Here is a 26,037-nt window from a genome sequence, read left to right on the forward strand (position 1 = left end):
CTGTAGTTTAAGGAGAAAACAGCTGCTTCCACCTAAAGAGGGGAGAGCCAGTCAACAGACATTTGATAAAGAAACCTCTCCCTTAGTGAAGTTTCTGAGGAGGTTGGCGCTTTGAGGCATCACCCAGCATGTTCTGTGGCCGAGACCAGTAAGGCCCTGATTGACATGGGTGGAAATTGATTAGGGACAACATGCAAATGGGTGTGTAGCTCCTGGGTCCCTGGGGACCCACTGGCTGATTCAGGACTGGAGGGACAGAAACAATTCCCTTAAAGCGTTTTCACTCAAGGGGACCCAGCTGCAGGCAGCGTGGCAGTGAGGGAGCCTGTCACTCCAGGCCAGCCACACCCGCAGGCTGGTACAGCTGGAGGAGGCTGAGGTGCCGTGTGCATGTGACCTGGGCCATGTCACTGCCACCATCTCCAGGCTGTGGGTACTTGGAGCCCGGAAGCTCCAAGCTTCCACCTTTGCCATGCACTTGTGCCTTTAATTGGGGGATTTCTAAGCTGTGAGTGGAAATCTGTTGAGATCTGAGCTGTTTGCCGAATCCGAGATTTCTGTCCAGGGGGATTTGGCGAACGTAATGTTTTATGCATTCTAGGTGATTTGCCCTTACCTGCTGGATCTGTTTGTGGCAGCAGGCTCGTTTCCAAGGAACAGCACAGTCCTCCCGGGCAGAGAGACTTCCTCCTGCTCCCGGGGGAGAGAGCTGTCAGGGTTTTTTTCAGAGACACACCAGAGGGACGTTTGCTTTTTCAGTCGGCCCTTCAGAACTGTGGGCTCTGCTCCGTCCTGTCTGCAGCAGAAGCCTGAACGGTCGGTGTTCCTCCGGTGTGGGGTGGGCTCCTTTTGCTTGGGTGGGTGGTCCCCAGGGTGGCGTGCAGCGTGTGTGGAGTGTTTAGCCAGAGGAGACAAGCAAGGCCATTTTCCAACCAGTCTGACTTCTCTAGCTCCCCGTGCAAAAGGGATACCTCCGTGTGCAGACAGAGGTTTTGCCAAAGAATCTGATTCCAGAAAAGAAGGCCAACTGGGCTCCTGAAGCAGGAGTCAGCAGGCATTCTAGGAGCTTGGATTCTCCAGGCTGCATTCCAGAGAGCCTTGTCGACAGAGCTTGCTCTGAACCTGTCAGCTCAATGGAGCAGCTCAGGAGCTCTGGGTGGAGGAAGGGATGGGGCTGTACTTCCCAGAGTGGCCCTTACCTGAGAAGACTTCTTAGCCTCAGCCTATGACTCTTAGACTGGTAATGGCCACTCTGGGTTTAATCTTCCCTTTTTTTTTTTTTTTTTTTTTTGAGACGGAGTTTCGCTCTTGTTACCCAGGCTGGAGTGCAATGGCGCAATCTCGGCTCACCGCAACCTCCGCCTCCTGGGTTCAGGCAATTCTCCTGCCTCAGCCTCCTGAGTAGCTGGGATTACAGGCACGCACCACCGTGCCCAGCTAATTTTTTGTATTAGTAGAGACGGGGTTTCACCATGTTGACCAGGATGGTCTCGATCTCTTGACCTCGTGATCCACCCGCCTCGGCCTCCCAAAGTGCTGGGATTACAGGCTTGAGCCACCGCGCCCGGCCCCCTTTTTTTTTTTTAAGACTGAGTCTTGCTCTGTTGCCCAGGCTAGAGGGCAGTGGCTGTCTCAGCTCACTGCAGCCTCCGCCTCCCAGGTTCAAGCGATTCTCCTGCCTCAGCCTCCCAAGTAACTGGGATTACAGGCATTTGCCACCACAACTGGCTAAGTTTTGTATTTTTAGTAGAAATGGGGTTTCGCCATGTTGGCCAGGCTGGTCTCGAACTCCTGACCTCAGGTGATCCACCCATCTCGGCCTCCCAAAGTGCTGGGATTACAGGCGTGAGACACTGCGCCCTGCCTAATCTTCCCATTTTGAAGATGAGGGCAGGAAGCAGGAAATGAGTGGTCCTCCACTAGCATTTGCCACCATCTTCAAGCCGAGATGCTACCAGGAGGGTGTTAATTGGGAGGGGAGAGTCTCCGAGGATGTCCTTCCCAGGAAGAATCTTCCCCCCATGGCAAAAAGCAGAGGTAGAAAGAGGGAGATGATGAAGGAAACATCGAGAGTGGAATTTCAGCTGCTTTGTCTTGGACAGAATTTGGAGGGGAAATCTCTGCTTTGTTTTCTGTCCCCTTCTCTTAGGGAAATTTCCCAAATGAGTTTTGGGATCATGAAGAGGGGCCCCCAGCCCCGGCCTCCAGCGGGGACCTGGACATTCAGACTTTGGGTGATCTCAACCCATGGTAGAGTTTCCTGATAGAGTCAGGAAGGAATTGGGCTTAAATTGCCCTCCCTTCCATCCCTCCCTCCCTCCCTTCCTCCTTTCTTCCCTTCCTCCTTCCTCCCTTCCTTCACAGGATCTTACTCTGTTGCCCAGGCTGGAGTGCAATGGTGCAATCATAGCTCACTGCCTCGACCTCTTGGGCTCAAGCAGTCCTCCTGCCTCAGCCTCCCAAAGTGTGCAGCCACAGCACCTGGCTGGGTTGCTCACTTTGTCCACGACAATGGCCTACAAACAGAGACACACTATGGTTTCTCCAGCCAGGCTGAAGGTTTTTCAAGGCGCTCCCCGTGGGTGGCAGATGGTGTGCACTTGCGACCCCTGGTGGCAGCTTCCCAGCATCGTCCTGGATGGCGGCTGTGCTTGGGGAGTGTGCACTGTCTGCTGGGCAGAACACATCAGGACAAGAAGCCCCTTGGGGCCAGTGGGGCGAGGCTGCGGCGAGGGGGGCAGGTCTTTGACAGGTAGCTTTCATTTCTTCCCAAAAGTATTTTCAAAATGAAAATAGCTTTACTCTGATAAAAAGACACATATGCCAGTAGGAAATCCAGTCAGTACAGAACATTATAAACAAGATAGGGGAAAAAAACCCTCTGATGCAGAAGCGCACAAAACCTTACTGCTCTAGCACACAGGCGTCCGGGTCTCTCTGAGGCACAGACAGATGGGCTTTGATCTGCTGGGCTCACACTGGGCAGAGTTTGTGCAGCGGAAGTCTCTTCCCGGCAGTAAACTGGGGCACACTGGGGCTGCATCATAATCCACTTACCCAGACTGTGCCCAGAAGCCAGGTGGTTCCCAGCGTGACCGACACCGCGACCGTCAGGCCTACCTTGCTGTCTCTCGGGTGTCGAACTAACCGTCTCCTTGGGGTCACCTCCTGCAGATGGAATTGATGGAAAAATGTTGATGCCCAAAGCACAATCCCTTCTAGAAAAGTTGTTCTCCCTTCATGGCTGGGACTGGGTTCGTGTCTGGTGAGCAGGTACCATGTGCTTCCCAGGGATGTTCTCATTTAATCCCGTGAGGGAGGCGGGGAGGAGTGTAGCATCCTCTCTGAATTATAGAGACGCCACAGTGGACAGATGGGTCTTAGAGGAGCCAGCTGGCCTCTCTCCAGAAGACATCTTCTCAGCCAGGGTGCAGGACACCCATCCTCCCGAACCATAAGTGCTGGTGTGCCCACCTGGGCCTCAAGGTTAATTGTATTATTTCTATTATTATTCACTTTTATCATTCTGACAGGGGAAAAGTGATACCCCATCTTTATTTTTGCTTATTTGATTACTGGCGAGCCTAAACTTCTCTCGTAGGTATTTCTTGGGCATTTATCTTTGTGGCTTGTCAGTCCTTTGCCCAGTTGCAGTGGGGACATTTGCGGGTGACTTACTGCTTTGTAATGGGGCTCTTTGTATTATTGTTCTGTGTGTTGCAAGTATTTTTCCCAATTGGATATACAGAAATTGTAAATATCAGTTGTCATATCGGTCCTTTCCTGTATAGTTTATGTGTTTGCGAAGTTGCTTTTTCTACTGCCTCAATATATAATCCAGCTATCGGCATGATTTTTCTATTTTTATAGTCTTATGACTTTCTTTTAAAAAAGGTTTTGCATAATTATGAAATATTTCAAACACCACCATATATAGTCTAATAGATATCCATGTAGCCACATAGTTCATTTTTTATATTTAACACGTTACTTGATCTAAACTACATTTAAGAATAATGTATAAACAAGGATTCTGGCTTTTCTGCCCCTGCGTAATGACTAGGCGACCCGTTGCCTTTGGAATAAAGTCTTTGCCCCTCAATGTATAATTCCACATTTGCCGTACTCTAAATTCCCAGGTGTATTAGTCAGTATGGGGTAGCCTTTGCTGCAGTAACAGCAGAAAGCCAGATCTCAGTGGCTTAGCACAGTGAAGGCTCATTTCTTGCTCATGCTGCCATCTGTGGCTGGCCCAGTGGCTCTCCTCCAGCAGATACACAGGGCTGCTTCCACTGCCCAACTCTGCCACCTCTGAGAAGGAAGAGAGAGAACATGGAGAATTCACACCCACTCTTAAAAGCCATGGCCTGGAAGCGGCACATGTCACTTCGTATTTTTCTTGGGGTGAGAGTCAGTCCTGTGGTCCCAGCCTAGCTGCAGGGAGGCTAAGCTACGTGCCCAGAAAGAGGAAGCAGAGTGGACACAGGGCTAGATCTTGAGTCAGGCCTGCTCCTGGACAGACAAGGTTGAGGCTGCCTGCGTGTGTGTGAGTATATGACGTATGCATGGATGTGTGAATGTTCTCTTTTGATTGTTGGGCATGTTCAGGCCGGCTGTTCCTGCCATTCGTTACCCTGTCTTCACATGTCTACTGAGGACCTATTGTGTGCTCATCACTGTGACCAGCCTTGGGTATGGGTGACGTGGACCTGCCTCTAGGAGTGCCCCTCAAGACTGGGAGGGAATGGGCAGGTGCCAGGCCGAAAGCTCCGTAGTGTAAGAGTGTGCCTGCAGAGGGCTTTCGGTGGTAAGAGGAGAGAGAGGCCCCCTGGAGGAACCCAGGGAGATTTCTGGAGACGGGTGTCAGTCTGGCGTGCGGGTGGTTTCTGGTGGTAACTGGCAGAGAGCAGGAGGTGAAGCATGGACATCTTTCGAGCTCCCGAGGGGCACCAGGTGCCAGGAGTTCACTGAGACCCCTCTAGCCATGACCTCCTGGTGGGCAGGTGGGCCAGGAGGGCATCTGTTAAAGGCTGGCAGGTGGATGAGCATCAGTGAGGAAGGTGTCTGATGGAAGGTGCTAGAAGTGGGTGGGCTTGGGATGGGTGTTGTTGTGGACCCTGGAAGAGGGAGCTCGGGGTATGCCGGACAGGTGTATGATCCCCAGGCTCCCTGCAGGGTCGCAGCGAAGCACTCCCGGAAGCCTGGCGTCCCTGGGCGTGGCTCCCTCTTCCGCATCTTCTAAGCCCTCCTCAGCACTGTGCGAATTTTCTAAATTTCAGTGGGCGGCGCTGGTGAGATGCTTCAGCGTGTGTACAGGCTGGCGAGTAAAGCCAAGGAACTTCCTGGCTCCTGGCTATACAGGAGAGGGTCCCAGACCCTCATCACATAACGACCACTTCTGCCTTCGAGCGTGTCTCTTACAAGGTGGGGGCCAGTAGAGTGCTGCCCCAAGACAGCGCTTTGCCATGGTCAGATTTTACCACGCCTGCCAGGACAGTGGCATGGGTTGCCTACAGGCACTGTCACTGCTGCACGGATCTCCTGGAGCGGGCTTCACACACACAATTCCTGCTAGCGATCTACTGGCTTTGGGGAGTAGTGTTGGTGCCATAAAGAAAGGATATTTAACTTTCCATCGACAGGCAAAGAATAATTAAAATATAATTAAAAGCACAAATTCTTCTAATTATTGGCTTTGTATAATGCATATTTAAAAACAAGACAACTGTTAAGGCTTCCTTTTGAATATATCCAGAAACCAAAAGAGGGTAGCCTTTTAATTAAAAATGGATTATTTGCAAACCAGTTTAATCATCCTGTCATCCAAGGACTTAGACCTTATTAATTAGCTATTGATAAATAGGTTTAAGCTACCCAAAAGTTAAATTTGCAGGAGTTATTGCTGGCATCCTCTGGCTGGAGTAGTTTTTGGAACCTGCCGTGTGTCTCTGGGATGTCAGCAGCAAAGGTTTAGGACATGTGAGTTAGTTTTTTTTTTTTTGAGATGGAGTTTCGCTCTTGTTGCCCAGGCTGGAGTGCAATGGCATGATCTCAGCTCACTGCAACCTCCACCTCTGGGTTCAAGTGATTCTCCTGCCTCAGCCTCCCGAGTAGCTGGGATTACAGGCACGGACCACCATGCCCGGCTAAGTGAGTTAGTTCTTAAATCACCCCTCCCATCCTCTGTGTTGCCAAAGTGGACATCCTGCTGCAGGTGGGGACCTATGTGGGGGTGCCTGGGGCTGACCCACTTCCCCCACCTCCTACCTCTGTGCTCTGTGGCACGAGAGGGTGCTGAGGACCTGGATGGTGGCATCGCACCAAGAGGTCCCTGAAGGGGCACAGGTCTAGAATGTGGTAGAAACGCCCTGAGCCACAACAGCCTTCCCGTCCCTGGCTCCATGCTTGGAGGGCATCCCTGGCCAAGGCACTCCTCTTTTCAGGGCTGATCTCTGTAGGGGCAACGTGACTGCCACCCCTATTCATCATCTTAAGTAGATAAAGACTTTCAAAGTGATAAATAGCGGTCCTGTTGTTCCTTCAGCCAAGTGTGACTAAAATAACGTTTGGAGTCGTGAGTGAGGATGGAAAGGCTCATTAGAAGAGGGGTTGTCAGCAGTTCACGCTTAACAGCCGGTTCGCTGCCATAAAACACAGCCACACACGGCGGAGGGGCCCTGCCCACCTAGGGCCCCCCCAGGCTGGCCCTGCCAGATGGTGTCTGGGGCTCCCTCCACGGCAGGTTTGGCTGCGTCCTGGGCTTTGTGGTTCCTGGATGCTTGGAAGAACCTTCTAAGAGAGGAGACATCTTTCACAGGCATCTGTGGTCCTTGCTTCCTGCAGGTGCTAGGGATCTGGGGCTGCCGTGACCCAGCTTCTCCGGGGTCCCTCCAGCCTAGGGGTAGCCAAAGTCGCCGCTACGCACTGTCCACTGGCTTGGCACTGCCTCCCAGGTGACCAGGTCCCCGTACCCAGTGTCCTGTGCTCACAGCACCAAGAGTGGCTATCTCTCACGTGGATGGACTGCTTCTACTCTCCTCTCCAGGGCCCTCAGTGGAGGACAATAGGGCAGGAGCTGGATACTAGACCCTCAGGATGAACCAGGTGAGTTTCAGGGGCCGCCCAGAGCTGGGCCCAGTTGCGACAGTGCTTAGAAAGGCATTGATAGGAAACAGCACTTTCCAGAGAAAGTTAGATCTGAAATGACACATTTGCGAAGTATTTTCAGATTGTAAGGCTGAAAAAGGAATTTGATGTTTCGAAATAAAGTAGTGCTGGACTCTTTCAAGGCAAAACAGAAAAATGCCCTAGAGGGAATCAAAAGCAAAGCACTTTTTTCTTTTTTCTAGAAGGGGTGACTTGGGGATTCTGTCCTGACTCTACAGGGTGGGATCTGAGTGTCTCCCGTGGTCGCCCAGGCTGGAGTGCAGTGGCGTGAAAGCCAAGATCCTCCGCCAAAGTATGCTCCCTAAATATTGAACCTGGGCCGGGTGCGGTGGCTCACACCTGTAATCCCAACACTTTGGGAGGATCACTTCAGGCCAGGAGTTCTAGAGCAGCCTGGGCAACATCGCAAGACCCTATCTCTACAGATATAAAATAAAATAAATAAATTAGCCAAGTGTGGTTATGGACACCCATAGTCCTAGCTACTCAGGAGGCTTGCTGAGTAGCTAATACTACAGGTGTCCACAACCACACCTGCCTTGAGGCAGGAGGATTGCTTGAGCCCAGGAGCTTGAGGCTGCATCTCACCACCTGCCATCTGGGGACTTAGGGAGTTTCTTAACCAAAGGGCTCACCCAAGAATGCAAAACCAGGCTTTTCCTCAAAGAAGCTGTAAGGCAGTCATTCCGCAGGACTCCCTGGCAGTTTCGGTCAAGTTCTTGTCCCAGCTCTCCTATTATCTGCTTAATCATTTTCTTTCAATTGACTCACCTTTTTCCTTTAAATATATATTTTAAGATGCTTTTTATCCTTGTCATAAATGAAACCCAATCTAATTTGCCATTAAGAGAAGTTAACGCTTTAAAATAAATACCTAGTGCATGAGGGAAATATGCTTAGCGGGGTACTGCGTAATGTCATCCCGTGGACTCGTGTCGTGCTTTGGGAAATATGACCTCAAAGCTAACCCCTTCCCTCCCCTCAGCCCTGGGCGCCCCTCCAGAAAGCTTCCTGTGCACCTGGCTTGCTTCCCCCACACCTTCCTGGGGAGGACAGAGGCAGGGTACCAGCATGCCTTAGAGAGACAGTGGCCTCTGGGTTGTGTTGAACTAGGATCATCTGCCACTCTGGCAAGCCTGTTTGTTTGTTTGTTTGTTTTGAGACTGAGTCTAGCTCTGTCGCCCAGGTGGAGTGCAGTGGCGCGATCTCAGCTCACTGCAGCCTCTGCCTCCTAGGTTCAAGCAATTCTCCTGCCTCAGCCTCCCAGGTAGCTGGGATTACAGACATGCACAATCACATCTGGCTAATTTTTGTATTTTGAATAGAGACATGGTTTCACCATGTTGGCCAAGTTGGTCTTGAACTCTTGATCACTCTCAAGTGATCACTCTCAAGTGATCTACCCGCCTTAGCCTCCCACAGTGCTGGGATTATAGGCATGAGCCACTGCACCCAGCCTCTGACAGTGGTTTGAGTCTCTCTGGATGCATCTGAGGGTAACCTGTTTTTTTTTTTTTTTTTTTTTTTTAAGAGCTGGGGTCTGATAGGATTTGACTGTGTGGATATTGAGTCATGGGGGTGGTTTCCCCTACACTGTTCTTGTGGTAGTGAATAAGTCTCGTAAGATCTGATGGTTTTATAAGGGGAAACCCCTTCCACTGGTTCTCATTTTCTCTCTTCCCCGCCACCATGTAAGATGTGACTTGCTCCTTCTTGCCTTCCACCATGATTGTGAGGCCTCCCAAGCCACATGGAACTGTGAGTCCATTAAACCTCCTTTTCTTTATAAAGTACCCAGTCTCGGGTATGTCTTTATCAGCAGCTTGAAAACGGACTAATACAGGTCTCACTATATTGTCCAGGCTGCACTTAAACTCCTGGGCTCCAGCGATCCTCCTGCCTCATCCCCCTAGTACACCACCATGCATGAACCACCACACTGGCCTTCTGGTCCTTTTTAAAGGGGGAGTTTTTGTTCTAGGGCCAAGAAAGGTGTTATCTCTGTGGTCGGCATGGACTAGTAAGATTGGGTCAGACGTGAGCAGGTGTTGATCCCAGAATAAGTCAGAGAATAGTTGACCAATGGTGTTTGTGTTTACACAGCTCTTCCCAGGCCTTCCAAAGCTGGAGCTCCCTCGCTTGTTCAAGGTGCTAAACACAGGTCTAGAGTCACAGATTTAGAATTTCCCTCTTGAGGCGGGTACTGCGAGCTTTGAATTTCTTCCTGCTCTATGTTGTAACCCTCCCAGGCACCAGTCAAGTCCTGCCCCTGGTGCCCTGTTCTTCTTCCTGGGAATCAGCAGAGAAGGTACTGGAGGGGGTCACAGTGGGGCCAGCTCCTGTGAGTTGGGGAGGCTGACTCTGAAAGCCCCAGTGAGAGCAGTGGGAAGTCCCGGCATAGGAGCAGGTAACAGGCACAGCCCCCAACAACCCTTGTTGTGTAAAGGGTTTCTCTTTCACCAAGACAGTGCTCCAAGCCAGCGCACAAGGGACAGTTAGTGAAAGCAAAGAAAATAATCAAATGGTATTCTGCCTCATGACCTACATCACAATAAATTCTAGGTTGATTGATTAAGTAAACGTGCAAACAGAAGGCCCACAAAAGATGATAGACTTTATATAATCATAGGGACAGGGAATGACTTTTTAAAGGAAGAAACCGTAAAGAAAAAAAAAGTAACAGATCTAGCCAATAAAAATGTAAATTATCTGTCCAGAAATGCCATAAAGAAAATTAAGGAGCAAAGGGGAAACTTGTTACATAAATGATAGATCCACTGCCTGTGTTCTTCCTGTATAAATCCCTTAAGGATCAATAAGAAAATGATGAACATTCGCATTTTTTAAAAAAGGAACAAGCCATTCAAAAAGGAAGAAATATGAGTAAATAGACTTACAAGCAGGTTAAAATTTGCCAGTTCATCAGTGAAACAGTGAAATACTTTTGTGTTTTATCCACCAGATTCCCAGTCCTGTGGGCAGACAGGCCCTGCAGTGCACTGCTCAGGACCCCAAAATCCTTATGAGTGTTTGGGCGTCCTTTTTGCAGAACATGCCCTGAGAATTGAAAATGTGCATGTGCTCAATAATCTCCCTCCTAGGAATTTAGCCCGAAGGCAGTGAAGAGGCATCAGGCCATGGATGGCCATGATACAGAGAGGTGGAAGAAGCCTCGATCTCTAACAGCAGGAAGCTGGTTAAGTAAATTAGAGGCTGTGGTGCTCTCATACAGCCATTTACTTATTCAGTCACTCAACAGAGGTATACTGACGACTTCTGATGTGCCAAGCACTATTCTGGTCTGAGGAATACTACAGGGAACAAAAAGATAAAGCTCGAGCCTAATGGGACACTAGAGATGGATGAATGGGTGGATGGATGGGTGGATGGATGGATGGATGGATGAGTAGATGAATAGATGATAAGTAGATAAGTAGGTAGATAGATCCAGAAATAGATGATTATCACCTTGATAGATGATGGACGGATGGATGGATGGATGGATGGATGGATGGGATGATAGATGGATGGATAGATGATAGGTAGGTATAGAAATAGATGATTGATAGAGTGATGGATGGGTAGACAGAATGATGGATGGATAGATTAAAAGTACATAGGTAGATATAGAAATAGATGATTGATAGAGTGATGGATAGATGGATGGATGGATTAATAGATATAGAGGGATGGATGGATATAGATTGATGTAGAAGGACAGATGAATGGATAGATATAGAGAGAGAGGAAGGGAGGGATGGATGGATAAGTAGGTAGTTGACACAAATAGATGATTGATAGAGGGATGGATGGATAGGTAGATGGAAGAGTGATGGATGGATGGGTAGACAGATGATAGGTTGGTAGGTAGGTGATAAAGGGATGGATGGATGGATGAATGGATGGATGGATGTTTGGATTATGGGTAGGTAGATAGGTAAATAGATATAGAGTAATGGATGGATGGGTAGATGGATGATAGGTAAGTAGATAGAGGATGGATGGATAGATGGTTGGATAGATGGGTAGATGGATAATAGGTAGGTAGGTATTGGATGATAGAGTGATGATAGATGATGGATGGATGAATGGAGTGATAGAGTGATGGATAGATGGATGAATGGGTAGATGTGTAGATGGATTATAGGTAGGTAGATGATAGGTAGGTAGGTAGGTAGGTAGGTAGGTAGGTAGGTAGATAGATATAAAGTGATGATGGATGGATGAATGGGTAGATGGGTGATAGGTAGATGTAGACAGATGATTGATTGATTGATTGATTGATGCTAGATAGGGATAGCTAGATAAATATGTCAGATGGTAGTGAGGGTTACAGGGGAAGGAGCTACCCTTTATCCAGGGAGCCAGAATGCCTCCCTGTGAAAGGGGCATTGAAGGAGACACCTGAAAGGGGTGAGAGAGCAAGCTGTGGCTTTCTGGAGTGGACACTCCGGGCAGAGAAAAGAAGCTGATCCAGTGGCCTGGTGGGAACTTGCCTGGCAGTTCCAGGAGCAGTGAGGAGTTCGACCAAGAAGCCAAGACGAGACGGGGGAGAAAGGCGGAGGTGGGCTGCCGATAGGAAGCCAGGGTTAGTGTGCGCAGAGGAGTCCTGTGATTCTACTTAAGTTGTGGAAGGATCCCTTTGTGGAGCACACTCTAGGGAACAAGGGCTGAAGCAGTGGGGCCAGCCAGACCACCGTCACCATTCACCAGCCCCAGCCACCCTCGCCATCCCCAGGGGAGACAGGACCATGGCCTGCACCAGAGAGGGAGTGGTGATGGGGAGAAGTGGTCAGATTCTGGACGTAGTGACCATGTTAAAAATAAAAATAGGCCAGGCATAGTGGCTCATACCTGTAATTCCAGAACTTTGGAAGGCTGAGGTGAGAAGATCGCTTGAGCCCAGGAGTTGCAGACCAACCTGGGCAACACAGCGAGACTCCCTATCTCCACAAAACATAAAAAAAAAAAAAAAATTAGCTGGGCACGGTGGTGCACACCTGTAGTCCCAGCTACTCAGGAGACTGAAGAGGGAGAATGACTTGAGCCCAGGACTTCGAGCCTGCAGTGAGCTCTGATTGCACCACTGCACTCCAGCCTAAGCAACAGAGTGAGCCCTATCTCTAAAAATAAAACTGAAAGACAAAAATAAAAAGTACAGGGCCGGGCGCGGTGGCTCACGCCTGTAATCCCAGCACTTTGGGAGGCCGAGGTGGGTGGATCACGAGGTCAAGAGATCGAGACCATCCTGGTCAACATGGTGAAACCCCGTTTCTACTAAAAATACAAAAAATTAGCTGGGCATGGTGGCGCGTGCCTGTAATCCCAGCTACTCAGGAGGCTGAGGCAGGAGAATTGCCTGAACCCGGGAGGCGGAGGTTGCGGTGAGCCGAGATCGCGCCATTGCACTCCAGCCTGGGTAACAAGAGCGAAACTCCGTCTCAAAAAATAAATAAATAAATAAAATAAATAAATAAAAATAAAAAGTACAGACATGTATCTGTTGGTGAGGAGAATGTTCTTTGCTTCAACAAGCACCTTCTGTGGGACAGCCCAGCCCCGGCGCCTGACTGGGCGAGGCTGTTTGTCCTTGCAGACTTGTTTCAGCTCGGTTTGGGCCCCATTCACGGTATGGAGGAGAGGAAGTTTCAGGACAGTGACCACGTGGATATGACTACTCAGAAAACCTGTTGGACTTTGTCTACTAAAGCCGAACCCCCCAAAAATCCTGTGACACAGCATTTCTACTCCTAGCTGTTTGCTCAGCCAGAGATGCACACATGGGCCCCAAAAGACTGCACAAGAACATTCATGGCTGCGCTACCCATAATAGCCACAATCTGGAAACAACCCGAGTGCTCCCCCACAGAAGGATAGAGAAACACACGGGGCCCACCCCCACAGCGGAACACCACCCAGCAGTGAGAACCAACCAGCGACTGCTGCCCACCTAGACGGTCCACAAACATGAGCAGCGGAAGCAGCCAACACAAAAGAGAACATACTGTTTGACTCCATTTACATACAGCTCAAAAATAGGCAAACTAACCTATGGCGATAGGAGTCAGGCTACCCCTGGAGAAGAGAGACTGACCAGGAGGGCGTGTGCAGGGTGCGCTGGGCTGTTGTGCTGTGTCTGTAGGCTTTGGGTTTTTTTCTCTATGTACGTCCTACTTCTGTAAAAAGGTAAGTTAAAAAAAAATTACAGCTAATTATTATTGTTTTTGAGATGGAGTCTGGCTTTGTCACCCAGGCTGGAGTGCAGTGGCACAATCTCGGCTCACTATAACTTCCACCTCCCAGGTTCAAGCAATTTCCTGTCTCAGCCTCCCGAGCAGCTGGGATTATAGGCGCCCGCCAGCAAGCCCAGCTAATTTTTGTATTTTTAGTAGAGATAAGGTTTTACCATGTTGGCCAGGCTGGTCTCGAACTCCTGACCTCAGGTGATCTGCCTGCCTCGGCCTCCCAAAGTGCTGGGATTACAGATGTGAGCCACCACACCTGGCCACAGCAAATTATTTTAAAATCTGTGTTTATACTTTTTTTTTTTAAATGCCTGGAAGGATATTCAGCAAAATACTGGCTAGAGAAGACCTCTGGGCGATAGGACGATTGGTGACTTTTTTTCTTTGTGAAGAGACTTTCTAAGACTTCTCCACATACATATAAAACATAAGTATATTACAGTCTGATGAGCCTGGGCTTTGGGGACTGAGAAGGAGATAGAATGTTTTATCCTGTAACTGATCCGAGGAACTCAGAAACTCAACTTAATCAAGCACGTTGAAAATAAAGGGGAAGATTTGTTAATTGAATGTCATGTTATGTCCTCAGTTATGCTTAATACAAGATAGGCAATTTAGAATTCCCAATTATCCAATTAAAATGCTAATTAACTCGTGCCTTGATAAGGCAGCTCTAGAGAGAGGGTTAGCTGCTCCTGTCTGTAGCCACTCTTCCTCCCGCTGTGACCGCCGGCTTGGCCGCTGCCCTTGCCTGTGATTGGCGGATCCCCCCTTCTGGGCGGGGCCTCAGCATCCCGGGCCTCTCCCAGACCCCAGCTCCTGCTATCTACTAGCTGGCCTGGGGCTCCTTCGCCAAGGACTGGGTGGGCCAGTTAACCTTCCCAGACCCCTTTCGGCTCGGTTCAGACCCCTGTGCATGGGTGTGAGGTTGGGGCCTCATAAGTCATCAGCCATGGCATCGCCCACTGCCAGTGGTTATAGAGTTGAAGCTTTTCCCTGCGTCTTCTTCAGCCTTCACAGCAAGCCCCGAGGTCAGTGCTGTTCCAGCCCCTACCTACTGACCTGAGGCTTCAGAGGCATCCGGGTCAAGACCATAAGCTTTGCAGCTGGAGACCCTGGGTGGACTCCAAGCCCAAACACAGATTCAGGCTCAACCCGTCATTGTTCTGAGCCGCAGCATCCTTCTCTGTGCAGTGGAACAATCCCTCAGCCCTCAAAGGGTGGTTGCCATGAGAAATGCTGTGATTGGCTATTCAGTTTGTCTTAATGGAGCAGCTACACAACCTGCCCCAAGCCTCAGACTGAGTGGGCATCAGGGCCTGGATTGCTTCAGTCTGCCCACCCCTCCCTGCAATGCAATGCTTTGTGGGGCCCCTTGGAGCTGAGTAGTTAGGGAGAGTGATCTGGGCGGCAGTGGGGCTCCAGGATTCTGACTTCATCTGCTTGGCCACTTGGAGATGGTCCATGTAAGCCCAAGACATCTGGCCCCATACACCCTGTGACCCTGCTGGCTGGCCTTCAGGAAGCCCTGGTGGGAAGGTGTTGCCCCAGGAAAAACAGTCTCTGTCTGCGGGCCAGGACTGGGGTGGGGGCGGCAGGAGGAGGGAGTGAGGCGCTCCACTGGAGCTCCAGGCAGCAGAGCAAGCTGTTGAAGCTGAGCACTGCATCTGCTGCAGACAGCCTGTGTCTGATGCTGCCATGTTGGTGCCGGCTGCACCATGACGCTGACCAGCTCTCCGCTAGCACCAGTTTTATTAATCATGCATTTCTGGCTTTAGCCCGAGGTTTCAGATCTGTTCCTTCTTGGTGACACATCATGTCAGTGCGTCTTGCTCATTTCAGACACTCGAGGCCTCTCGGGTGCTCATTCCTAGCTTTCTCTGTATTTGTCCCCACACTGGGGCCTGGGGAAGGGGAAGCATGGGGCAGGCCCCCAGTTCACTGCCAAGTCCCAGTACCTGCTCTTCAGAAGACCCACAGGGAACAGTGCTGAAGGAGCTGGGACCCACCTGGGAATTGGGGCAGAGCCTTGGATAGGTCGCTGGAACCACCCCAGTGGCGGTTCCAGGGGTGGGACTTGGGCGCCATCACCTGTGCCTTCTGATGACCCACTGGTCACCCCAGAAGAAGAACATGTAGCAGCTCCCCTCCTTCCCTGGGAATTCAAGAAGAACGTGCTTCCGGCTCCCCGCGAAAGGAGCTGTGCCGGGGCTCCACTGGTAGAAACATCTGGTTTTGGCTCCGAGTCCTCCATAGTGGCTGCTCCCACTTGGAGAACCATAAGACACCCTCCTGCTCAGCCCAAGGTGTCTCAGGGCGCCCCCTGCAGGACTGAATGGCCCTTACTCTGAAAAGGATTTTCCTTTAGTAACTGGTGTATTGCGTTAACTGCACAATTATGGTCACGTATACCCAGAAAATATTCCGGCAATTACTGAAAATAAGAAAATATCGCAGCAGTTACTCAAAATAAATGTGAATCACAAGCAACTCAGTGCTAAGACGACTATACACTATAGATACACAACATCGTGAGGCACTTCTCACCCTCTGTGGCTCTCTCCCTCTTAAAGGCCTGAGTCGGGGTGCATCTTGGGAAGGCAGGAACCCTGGATCAGCTCTGTGAGTATAAGGGGCAGCCATGAGGGGATGGTGGGACAGGCGCCCTCTGTCCAGCCAGAAGCGTGTCTGTGCGCACATGTCCCAGGAGCTGGTGCAGAGGACACACCTCCGCGGTTTTACTCGTGAACATCGCGGAGATGTTAGGAGTGAGTGGGCCCAGGAAGGACTTCCTTAGAGAGCTTGGCTGCCTGGAGGGTGCGAGAGTGGGTGTCCTGGAGTGGGTGTCCAGGCCGAGGACCTTTGCAGATTCTGTTTGGTTTTAAAGGAATAGTCAAGAGGCTCTTTCTCAAAGTCTGACGACCTCCTCTCCTGCCGCCCAAGGAGGGATCCCCATTCTCCAGGCTCCCTCCAAGCCTCTGCACAGCGACCGCGTGGCTAGATCACTGTATACAGTCCTGTACACAGAGCTGCTTGGGTGCCAAGCACTATTCTGTATATTCCATGTGTGTTAAATCATTTGACTGGCATAGCAGCCCTCGGAGGGAGGCACCACTATCATCCTCATCTTATGGATGAGGAAACTGAGGTGCGGAGAGGCCATTCAGCTGGCCGGTGGCAGAGCCAAGGTTTGCCCTTGAGGTTGCTGTTGAGTCCCAGAAGGCTGGGTGTGTGGGGCCCAGAGCAGGGACCCCAGGGATGCGAAACACACTCTCCGTACCCCAGGTTTGTCACCCCATGTCCCAACTACCTGCTTTCCTAAGCCCTCCACTCAGCTGAGCAGGCTCCACCAGCCCTGCGCATTTTCGCTCCTAAGCTCCTGTTCCCGGCCCAGCCTCTCCTCTCTGCCTCTTGAGTACCTGAGATACATTGAGGCCCAGCCTGGGAAAGGGAATGATGTGTCCGGGGCCACCCCTTGCACTGCCTCACGGACCTCTGCGGCACCACCCCACCTGTGCTCGAGGCACATAGCTTGGCCGATGCTTGCGTCTGGGGCAGCCCTTTACACTGCTGTCTGGGCAGCTGTGACATTTTTATGGGACTGTGGCTTGTCTTCGTGTTCAGTGATAAACTTCTGAGGGCAGGAGCTGGGCCGTGTGCCCGGGAGCACTCCACGGGCTGGATTTGTGGGTCCCAGCAGGAGGCCCAGTGTCGCAGTTCCTGGGGACCCCATTCCTGCAGATCTGGGCCTGGGAACTTACTGTTCGCGCCCCGTTTTTCATCTCCAGGCACTGACAGATGTGCCTGCCCCCCAACACCCTCCCCTCAACACTGCAGTGACTCCATCCATCTCGTTATTCACCACGCATGCAGATTCCCCCAGGTTGCTTAAAGGCTCTCACTTGTGCCCAGAGACAAGCCTCTTCTACCCGAGTCTTGCTTGGGAGAAATTTATAGGCGAGGGCGTTAGAGGAATGGCCACATAGGGAAAAACAATGAGGCCCACACAGCAGCTGGGACGTCGTCGGCTGGGACTTAGGCAGATCCTGGCCCCCCTCAGGCAATCAGGAAGCCCTCCCTGCTGCTGAGGAGGAGGTGCGCACTGGGCACTGGGCTTGACCCTGGCTGGGGTGTACTTCACCCCATCGCCTTCCAGGTGAGCAGGGGCTGTTAGACCCAGCTGGACCCATGCTGCCCGAGTCACAAATTTATGGAAGGAGCTGGCAGAGATGGCCACTAGGGGGCGGTGACACTCCTGCCTGTCTTGCTGTCTGCTGCCCTCTGGTGGACAGCCTGTTCCAGGTGTTAATTATTTTGGGTGGGTTAGTTGCTAGCCTGCTCCAGGGATGAGTTGGCTGGACCCTTCCTGCCTCGCACTTGGAGGAGTTGTGATGAGGTGACCCGCTGCTGCTGCCATGGTGTGTCAGCCGTCCATGGGACGTCGGCCAGCCCTGCTGACCTGCAGCCTGTCCTCATAGCCCACACTTGCTCCTGGCCATCCCAGCACCACTCGCCAAGCTCTGGCCCAGTTGTTCGGGGGCCGCATGCCACCTCCGTGTCAAGCATGGGCCCCAGTTTGGAGCATCCACCCCTCAATGCTCACCCCTTGAGGATCCGAGCTGCGCTGGGCTCACATGTATCTACAGGCCCCTGTGCCACTACATCTGCCCAGAACTTGGCTGCCCTTGTGCGTCCACACCCCAAGCCCAATGTCTGCAGAAAATGTGGGCTCACTTGCCCACCTGTTATTGCCACCAGGGTGTCCTCAAGTTGTGTCTGAAAAGGTCATTTAAAGCACAATTCAGGACCGAAGTCCAGTGTGAAGCACTTCAGCCTTTTAGGCTGGTGTGAATATCCAGCAAATGGTGTAACTCCTTCCTGTGGAATAGTGCGTGGAGTCATCAGCGTGGCTGGCAAAGGTGACCTGTGTCAGACTGTCCTCTGCAGATGAAAACTGGGTCAGCCTTTCTTTAGCTGGATGCTTCTGTGAGCTGTGCCTTCTTGAAAGTACTATTTTTTTCTTAAAAAGCAGCAAAAGCATTCAAAGAAAGTTGTCTCCACTGAGCGGGTTATGCAGGGGGAAGCTTGCTGCAGGCGAGAGAACCAGGTTTCCTCACTGCCTCCCCTGTCTTATTTTTATTTTTATATATTGTATTGATTGGTTGATTTTTTTTTTTTTTTTTTTTTGTAGAGATGAGATCTTGCTATTGTTGCCCAGGCTGGTCTTGAACTCCCGGCCTCAAGCAGTCCTCCAACCTTGGCCTCCCAAAGTGCTGGGATGACAGGTGTGAGCCACTGCGCCCGGCCTGCCTCTCCTTTCTCGTAGAATATGTGAGTTCCTCTGTGCATGTGGTTAGCATCTCTGTCCCTCTCCTGTCTTTTCTGAAGCCGGCCAGTCCCAGTGTAGCCCATGGTTATCTGCAGGTCACTTGTCCCACAGAGGCCCGCTGTCCCCATCACCTCGAGAATGACCATGTGGCCCCTGAGGTTCACTTCTGTCGGGGCAGGGCTACGTCTCCCAAAGCCAAGGGAGACCCCTGCTCTACAGCGTGGCTCAGGCCTCTTCTTGGGCTGTCTGGGAGGGCACCATGGAGGTGTGCAGCGGCTTCTGAGGCCGTGCGTCTGGCCTGGCGCACAGGGCTTGCTGCATGGGGCACTGGCCTTGCCCGCCTCAGTGGGAACATGCCTGGGCTGTAGCTGAACTCAGCGCTGAGACTCCCAGGAGCGAGGTGGAAGCTACCTCTTGAGGGCTCGCACCACGAATACGGGGGCGGCTGAGGAGGGGAGCGTGTGGCTTCTTTGCCTCCCTGGCAGTGCCTGAAATCCTTTGTTTTCAGGAAATGTTTCACTCGATGATACCCAATTATCCTGTGAGGTTTGGAAGGCAAGTCTGAAAGCCGGCTGAATCTAGCGCAGCCGTTCCTGCGTAACAACTGCTTAATACCCAATCATGGCAATTACACATAATTTGTGTTTACAGTGCCTGGAAGATGAAACTTCCTGTACAGACTTTCTCTAAAGCGGGCCTGGAACGTGCAGGGCAGGACCGCCGCGTGGCGTGCCCTTGGGCGGCCACGACAATTGCCCTGGTGGCGGGGAGGGGGGAGCACCCGGGCCTGCCTCACCTGGTAGCAGGTGGGCCAGCTGGGGTCTGGCAGGAAGGCTATTGCCTAGGCCTCAGGAGAGGGTGAGGGCAGTTCCCCACCACCACACCCCTCACCACCAGGTTTTCTTGAGGAAGACCAGGGCAGAATGGCTCAGTCCCTTGAAGCTCAAAGTCCATGCAGCAATTGTGCTGCCATCTGCCGTCCTGGAGGCCTCCCTGGTGCTGGCTCTGGGCTCAGCCTGGGGCCAGGGCTTGTCTTTCTCTCCAAACTTGGCTCTGGCCCCACCTGCTCAGAGTGGGAGTTTGTCAAGGGGGCCCAGCTGGCATGGTACTTGTTCCAAGGAGGGAGAAGCAGGATGTGTCCCCCAGGCCTTGCCTCACCCACATCCCTAGAGACCACCCTGCCATGCCACACCTGCAGGAGGCCTGCCCCTTGCCCCTTCTGCCCACAGCTCCTGCACCCTCTCCCTGGGTGAGCGCAGGTTGTGCATCCAGCCCCTCCTGGGAGGGTGGTTGGTGGCCACTGGGCACAGGGTCACAGGAAGTCACTTCCTCCAGCTCTACAGAAATGTGTGGCCTCTGCCCCAGCCTGGCTTCCCCAGGGCCTGGGCTCCAGGAGTCCTGTCTGCGCTGATGTGCCTGGGAAGCCACTCGCCGTGGCTGTGGAGGCTGGCGAGCTCCTCCGGCAGGTGGCTTCCCCATCCCTCCACACTGGCCTCTGTGATTCTGCAGCCTGAGACTGAGCCCAGGCTCTAGGATGTAAGCCTCACAGACTCACAATGGGAGTTTGGACCATCTTGGGGCCACAGAAGGGGAAGACTTGGGCTGAGGGCCTTCCCTTGGGGTTCATGGGGCTCGTGGAGTGGAGTGTGCCTGCTCTGGTGCCCCCCCAACACATCTCTCCCCCTGCAGCCTCTTCGAGCACTACTGCTACTCCCGGGGCGGCATGCGCCACAGCTCCTACACCTGCATCTGCGGCAGGTAAGCAGGGCACCCTGGCTCCCCTGGGGGTGACCAGCGGGAGGGGGTAGGGCAGTTGGTGAGTGGGGGGCCCCACCATCCCCCAGCTCAGCCACACTGGCTCACTCACACGCTCACACCAGCACCCAGCAGCCCAAGCATGGAAGTCGCTCTTCCCTCCCAAGGCTCCGGGAACTAAGGTGACCTCTGCCTGCAGGACCTGGCAATGACCGGCCTACTGCGGAGAGGCTGCTTGGCGTCCCCTTTCTGGTCCACAGCTGGTCAGCATAGTAGCTAAGCACAGGAAGGCCACTCCTCCACACGGGCACTCACACAGCATGTGGGGACCGGGCTGTGAGCTCGGTCTGGGCAGCGTCTGTGTGCGGCAGGAGTGGAGTGTGGAAGGGGCCATGTCAGCACAGGAAGCGGTGGCAGTGTGTCCGTGTGTGGGTGTGGCTGCATGGGGACCAGTGCTGCTGTGTGTGGGTGTGGCTGCACATGGCACATGGTGGCGAGGGGCAGGGCTCTGTGTGGGTGTGTGTGCTTGGGTGTACGCCATCGACACATGCTGGGTGTTCTTGGAGGCGCACACGTGGTAGAAATGGCTGTGATATGGGATCGCTGCCATGCTGTCTGGGGCGTATCCATGTGGATGTGTCTGCCCCCGTATCCATCCTGGCTGTGGGCACGGCCCCCTTGTCTCCCAGGCTCTCCCGGCCATCTCCCTGCGCTCTGCCCAGGCTCTGCCCCTCGGGTCTGGCCCCTGCCCAGCCAGGATGGAGCTGGGCAGCTGTGCCGACGTGCACGTCCCCGACACATGAATAATACATGTGAACATCTTAGTCCTTGGAAACGTTCTTCTCTGGTGGACGGAGAGAAAATCATTATTTCTACTTTTATGATTCCCAAGACTCCTGAGCTGGGCCATAAATATTACACCCAGGTGGGTTTTTTCCCCTCTTTGGACAGACTTAAAAGTCTGTTTTTTCTTAAAGGCATCGCTCATTAGGGAAGCCCTCTCAGGCAGAGTGGCTGAGGAGCCTCTGGTTTCCTGTCTCTCCAGCCTGGCCAGGACACCAGGGCAGCTCCAGGACAGCCGGGGCCCTTCCCATGGAGGCCCTCTCCCCTCGGCCACCAGGAAAGGAGGGCTTCCATAGGGCCCTTCTCCAGGCCCAGGAACTGCTGTTCCCCATTTTTTCTCTTTTTTTAAAACGTAAAGACGGGGTCTCCTTCTTTTGCCCAGGCTGGAGTGCGTGGCCTGATCATAGCTCACTGCAGCCTCCACCTCCTGGGCTCAGGTGGTCCTCCTAGCTCAGCCTCCTGAGTGGCTGGGATTGCAGGTGAGAGCCACCACACCTGGGTAATTTTTTCTTGCATTTTCTGTAGAGGTGGGGTTTCGCCGTATTGCCCAGGCTGTTCTCGAACTCATGGGCTCAAGCCATCTGCCTGCCTCAGCCTCCCAAAGTGCTGGGTTGACAGGCGTGAACCCCGTGCCCAGCCCATTGCTAAGCTTTACCTGAGCTCCACATGGCACCCACATCCCCAGCCCAGAGGGCAGCCACCTCACCACACTTTCAGCTGGGAGGACCTGCCACAGACTGAGAGGCTGGCCGCCAGCCATGTGGCTGCAGGGTGACAGGGCCACCATGTCTCCTGGCCTCACTTCTGGCTGTGGACGTGGTCCAGCCATCCCCGGGCCTCTGCTGGAGGGAGGATGGTGCTGCCCATGGGGCATGGGATTAGCCACCCACCCCCTCCCCCAGAGCCTCCTGCATAAGGACGGGCTTTGACTACCCTCCCCTGGCTCTTTGCAGCGGTGAGAACTCAGCTGTGCTACACTACGGACATGCCGGGGCCCCCAACGACCGAACGATCCAGAATGGGGACATGTGGTAAGTGGGGCCAGCGGCCCTGGCTCTGTGTGTGAACAGCCCAGCCAAGGTTGGACTCAACCTCAAGGTGGATCAGAAGCCTTGGGGTCCCTGCCCTGCGAGGGCTGACCACAGCAAGTCCCCGGGCCTCTTGGCCCAGACTTCTCTGCCAAGGCCATCAGCCTATGTGGTGCCTTTTCCAGAGCAAAATGCCTGCACCCCCATGGGGAGCACCAGGCACCCTTCAGGGAGCACTGAGAGAGAGGGCGCAGGAGAGGGACCTCTGATGGTTTCCTGTGGGCCATGAGATTGTGGGCTCTCTGAAGGGGCCTGAACTGTCTCCAGCCTCTGCCCAGGCTATCCTCTCCGTTCAGGAGGCACCATGCTCACATCTTTATGTCTTGGTGCCAAGAGGGCAGGCCCCTTGATCTGGAGCCAGGAAGACCCCAGGGAGCCTCCCATGCTCTGAAACCTGCCATCCTCCTGCTGCAGGAGCCCCTGGCCTATGTGGCCCTGCATTCAGAAAGTCAGTGGTGCTGACCCGCGGCCGCGTGCAGGGCTTTCCTGAGCACCATTTGCTGTGCTCACAGCTCTTGATAGAAGCCTTGACAAGGAGATGCGGGCAGGGCCCTGCGGCCTCCGCCCTCTGGTAGGCTCTTCTCCCATTGGAGGACTCGCGATCCTCCCCACAGCCCCTGGTGTGCGGGGCAGAGCAGCTGGGCCACTGCCCCAGGCAGAGGGACATAGGGAGGGAATTGGCAAACTCAGACTTGGCTCAGCCAGGGACCAGAGCAGGAGAGGGTGGCAGCCCAGCCCCCACGCCGTGAACCCACCAGTGGCTCCAGAGAGCACGTGGCCTCCTCCTGAAACTTTTCATTTTAAGAGACAAGAGTCTTGTTCTGCCTCCCAGGCTGGAGTGCAGTGGTACAATCACAGCTCACTGCAGCCTCAAACTCCTAGGCTCAAGTGATCCTCCCACCTCAGCCTCCCAAGTAGCTGAGACTACAGGTACAAGCCACCACACCCAGCTAATTTTTTTATTTTTAATATTAAAAAGACAGGGTCTCACCATGTTTTCCAGGCTGGTCATGGAACTCCTGGGCTCAAGTCATCCTCTTGCCTCAGCCTCCCAAAGTGCTGGAGTTATAGATGTGAGCCACGGTACCCAGCCCTGAAACCTTTTCTAAAGCTGTTTAACCCTGTGGCCCATTCTGGCTGGGCCTGGAGGACAGGGGAACCCAGTCCCAAGGCGCAGGCAGGGGTGGGTCCTCACTGTCCAGGGGGCACCTCTGGGTGGCTGGAGAGCCCTGTGCCAGCCACGTGGCCATGAGCTTTGCTCCTCCGTGGGCTTAGCATACCCCAGAGGAAGTGGCTGCTCCTCCATGACCCTCTTTATCTGCCCCAGAGAGGGGAGAGGGTCCTTACCCCGTGAGAGGCTAATCCCAGCTGTATTCCTGGGCCGGCCCCTGACAGGCCAGGGTTCTGGGCACATCAGGCCACACAGCCTGGATGCTGTGGCCTCGGCCCTCTGGGACAACACATGGCACCTGCGTCTCCCGGCTGCAGCCGAACAGGCAGGAGTGATTCGAGGATGTTAATGCCAAATCCAAATTGGTGATTTGATTTTTCTAGTGCTAACTTTGAAATGTAGCCAGTAGAATAATTATGAGTTTATTATAGTCAATTTATTATGCAGCATTTAGAACAACATGTTTTGTTGATTACTGCTACTGCCAGATTGCTGGCGGCATTTATAATCCATTGTTGTATTGAAATTGATCTGCTCAGCGCCTACTGCGTTCAGTAAATAATAAATCACTCTGTTATCCCAACATAAAAGCCACGATACTTCATCCTAAGGTATGAAACCAAAACACCAGCCCAGCGTAGAATTCCTCCTGAAGCTGAGAGCCTCCCAGAGCAGTGCGCCTGCTACAATGGCATACTCTGGGTTGCAGGCCTTTGACGGGGCAAGGACACCCCAGAGATATTTTAGCTTCTACGAATGGGATTTTGCAGGGAATCAGAGCTGGTCCAGGGCAGCCAGATTATACAGCTGTACTGGAGAAGGGTGGGGGATACCAAAGAGAGGCCAGCCTTTTCCATCCATCTCTCCACAGTCCCAGATATAAACACTCCCAGATACGAACATGTACAGTCCCAGATACAAACACATACACACGTGGATACACACACATGGAGCTGACCGAGGCCATGCTGCGTGGCAGCGAGCATAGTGCAAGCCCTTGCCTCCCTCTCTCTCTTGCAGTGGCCACCTATGCACAGTGCAGGGCATGGGCCTGGCACAGTGTGGGCACTCCTCGGGCGAGAGTGGCAGCGGCAGCCCCGGTGTCCTCACCAAGCTGGGCAGACCAGCTCCCGACGCCTACTTCCAGCAGCTGGTTCTGCAGCACAGGCTGGAGGTGAGAGCCACTGGCAGAGCTCGGGCCAGGCCTGGTTTTTTCTCAGACAGCTCCCATCCGTGGTTGTCCTGTTCTGTGTCTTCAGCCCCAAAAGTGTCCTCCATGATGTGTGTGCCAGGCGGGGTTTGGAGTCGGCCAGGCCCCCTCCCAGTCCTCCATCCTTACCCTTCCAGGAGCTTCCCTGGAGCTGGGCTGAGTTTGCTGTCGGCCACGGTCATGGCCAGAGAAGGGCTGTGAACCAGACACACTAGTTCCTTTCAGGGTCAGGCTTGTCAGCCAAGGACTGAGACGGGCGGGCATCCTGAGGGCTGTTCCTCAGGCCCAGCCAGCCGCCCCTCAGGCCCCTTCCCGCCTCTCTGGGCAGGATCCCGCCCCACCCCCTCGCATGCGCAGTGGTGAGGGACCGGGCTTTGTTGTGGCTGCACCCCCTTGGCCTGGTTCAGAGCCACGTGGTCCTGTGTGGGCCTGTAGCCGCCAAGCCTCTGGGGGTTTTGCTGTTGTTCTCAGAGTCTTTTCCCGCTATGACCCTGGGGTTCGCCATGAACCCCATCTCCAAATCCCCGTACTAGAGGGGCCATTTGCTGCTTATTGTTTTCCTTTTTAAAGCATTCGGGCAGATCTTCCAGAACAGGGTTACAAAAGCGCAGCACACTTGCTAATTAAAGCTTTCAACATGTTCACACAGAGCGAGGAGCCTGAGGTCACTGGAGGCCCTTCCTAAGTGGGAGGCCCCAGGAGACACCTCCCCACTCATTCCAGCCGCGAGCAGGTTTGTGTGAGCACAGAGGTGACCAGGACTCCTCTCCCTGCTCCTCCTGGTCATCTTCTGAGCCCCTGTGTGATGCTGTCTTTCCACAACCAACCTGGGCTGGGTGGGTGGAGGCACTGTAGGCCGGCAAGCTTTGCAGCCAGGGCAGGGGGCGCATGATCCATGATTCAGGGAAGCAGGGCGCCCAGAGAGGGCCCACGTCTTGCAGCACTCCAGGCCTGAGGCTGCCCCAGGCCCCAGGCAGGCTCACCCTGTGGGGCAGTGGTGAAGGGCTCTGGTTGGGAAAGCAGCTGCGACACTCCTCCTGCCTCCCTCACTTCCCGATCGGGTGGTGGGGGTGGGGGCCTTAACTTACTGTGGCCCCTCCAAGAGCTTCTAGAGCACGGTCCCAGGATGCCCCAGGCCTTGGTTGCACCAGTCAGTATGCGGCTAGTGGGCCTCGAGCCGGTCCTTCCAGCACTGGCCAGCAGAGGGCAGCGTTGTCTCAGGACGGTGG

General features: G+C 53.3%; 1 protein-coding gene across 1 annotated transcript in view; it reads left to right on the plus strand.

Annotated features, from left to right (window-relative positions):
- PEPD (peptidase D) overlaps window positions 1-26,037 on the plus strand; it is a 127,554-nt gene that overhangs the window by 81,982 nt on the left and 19,535 nt on the right. Inside the window, exons 10-11 of the mRNA XM_012448459.2 lie at window positions 20,431-20,499; window positions 22,293-22,370. Of these exons, the coding sequence (XP_012303882.1) occupies window positions 20,431-20,499; window positions 22,293-22,370 (147 nt within the window). The remainder of the gene's footprint in view (window positions 1-20,430; window positions 20,500-22,292; window positions 22,371-26,037) is intronic.

The sequence above is a fragment of the Aotus nancymaae genome, unplaced genomic scaffold (genome assembly GCF_030222135.1).
Source record: "Aotus nancymaae isolate 86718 unplaced genomic scaffold, 86718_ANA_hifiasm-v0.15.2.pri h1tg000028l, whole genome shotgun sequence".
NCBI classification, from domain to species: domain Eukaryota; kingdom Metazoa; phylum Chordata; class Mammalia; order Primates; family Aotidae; genus Aotus; species Aotus nancymaae.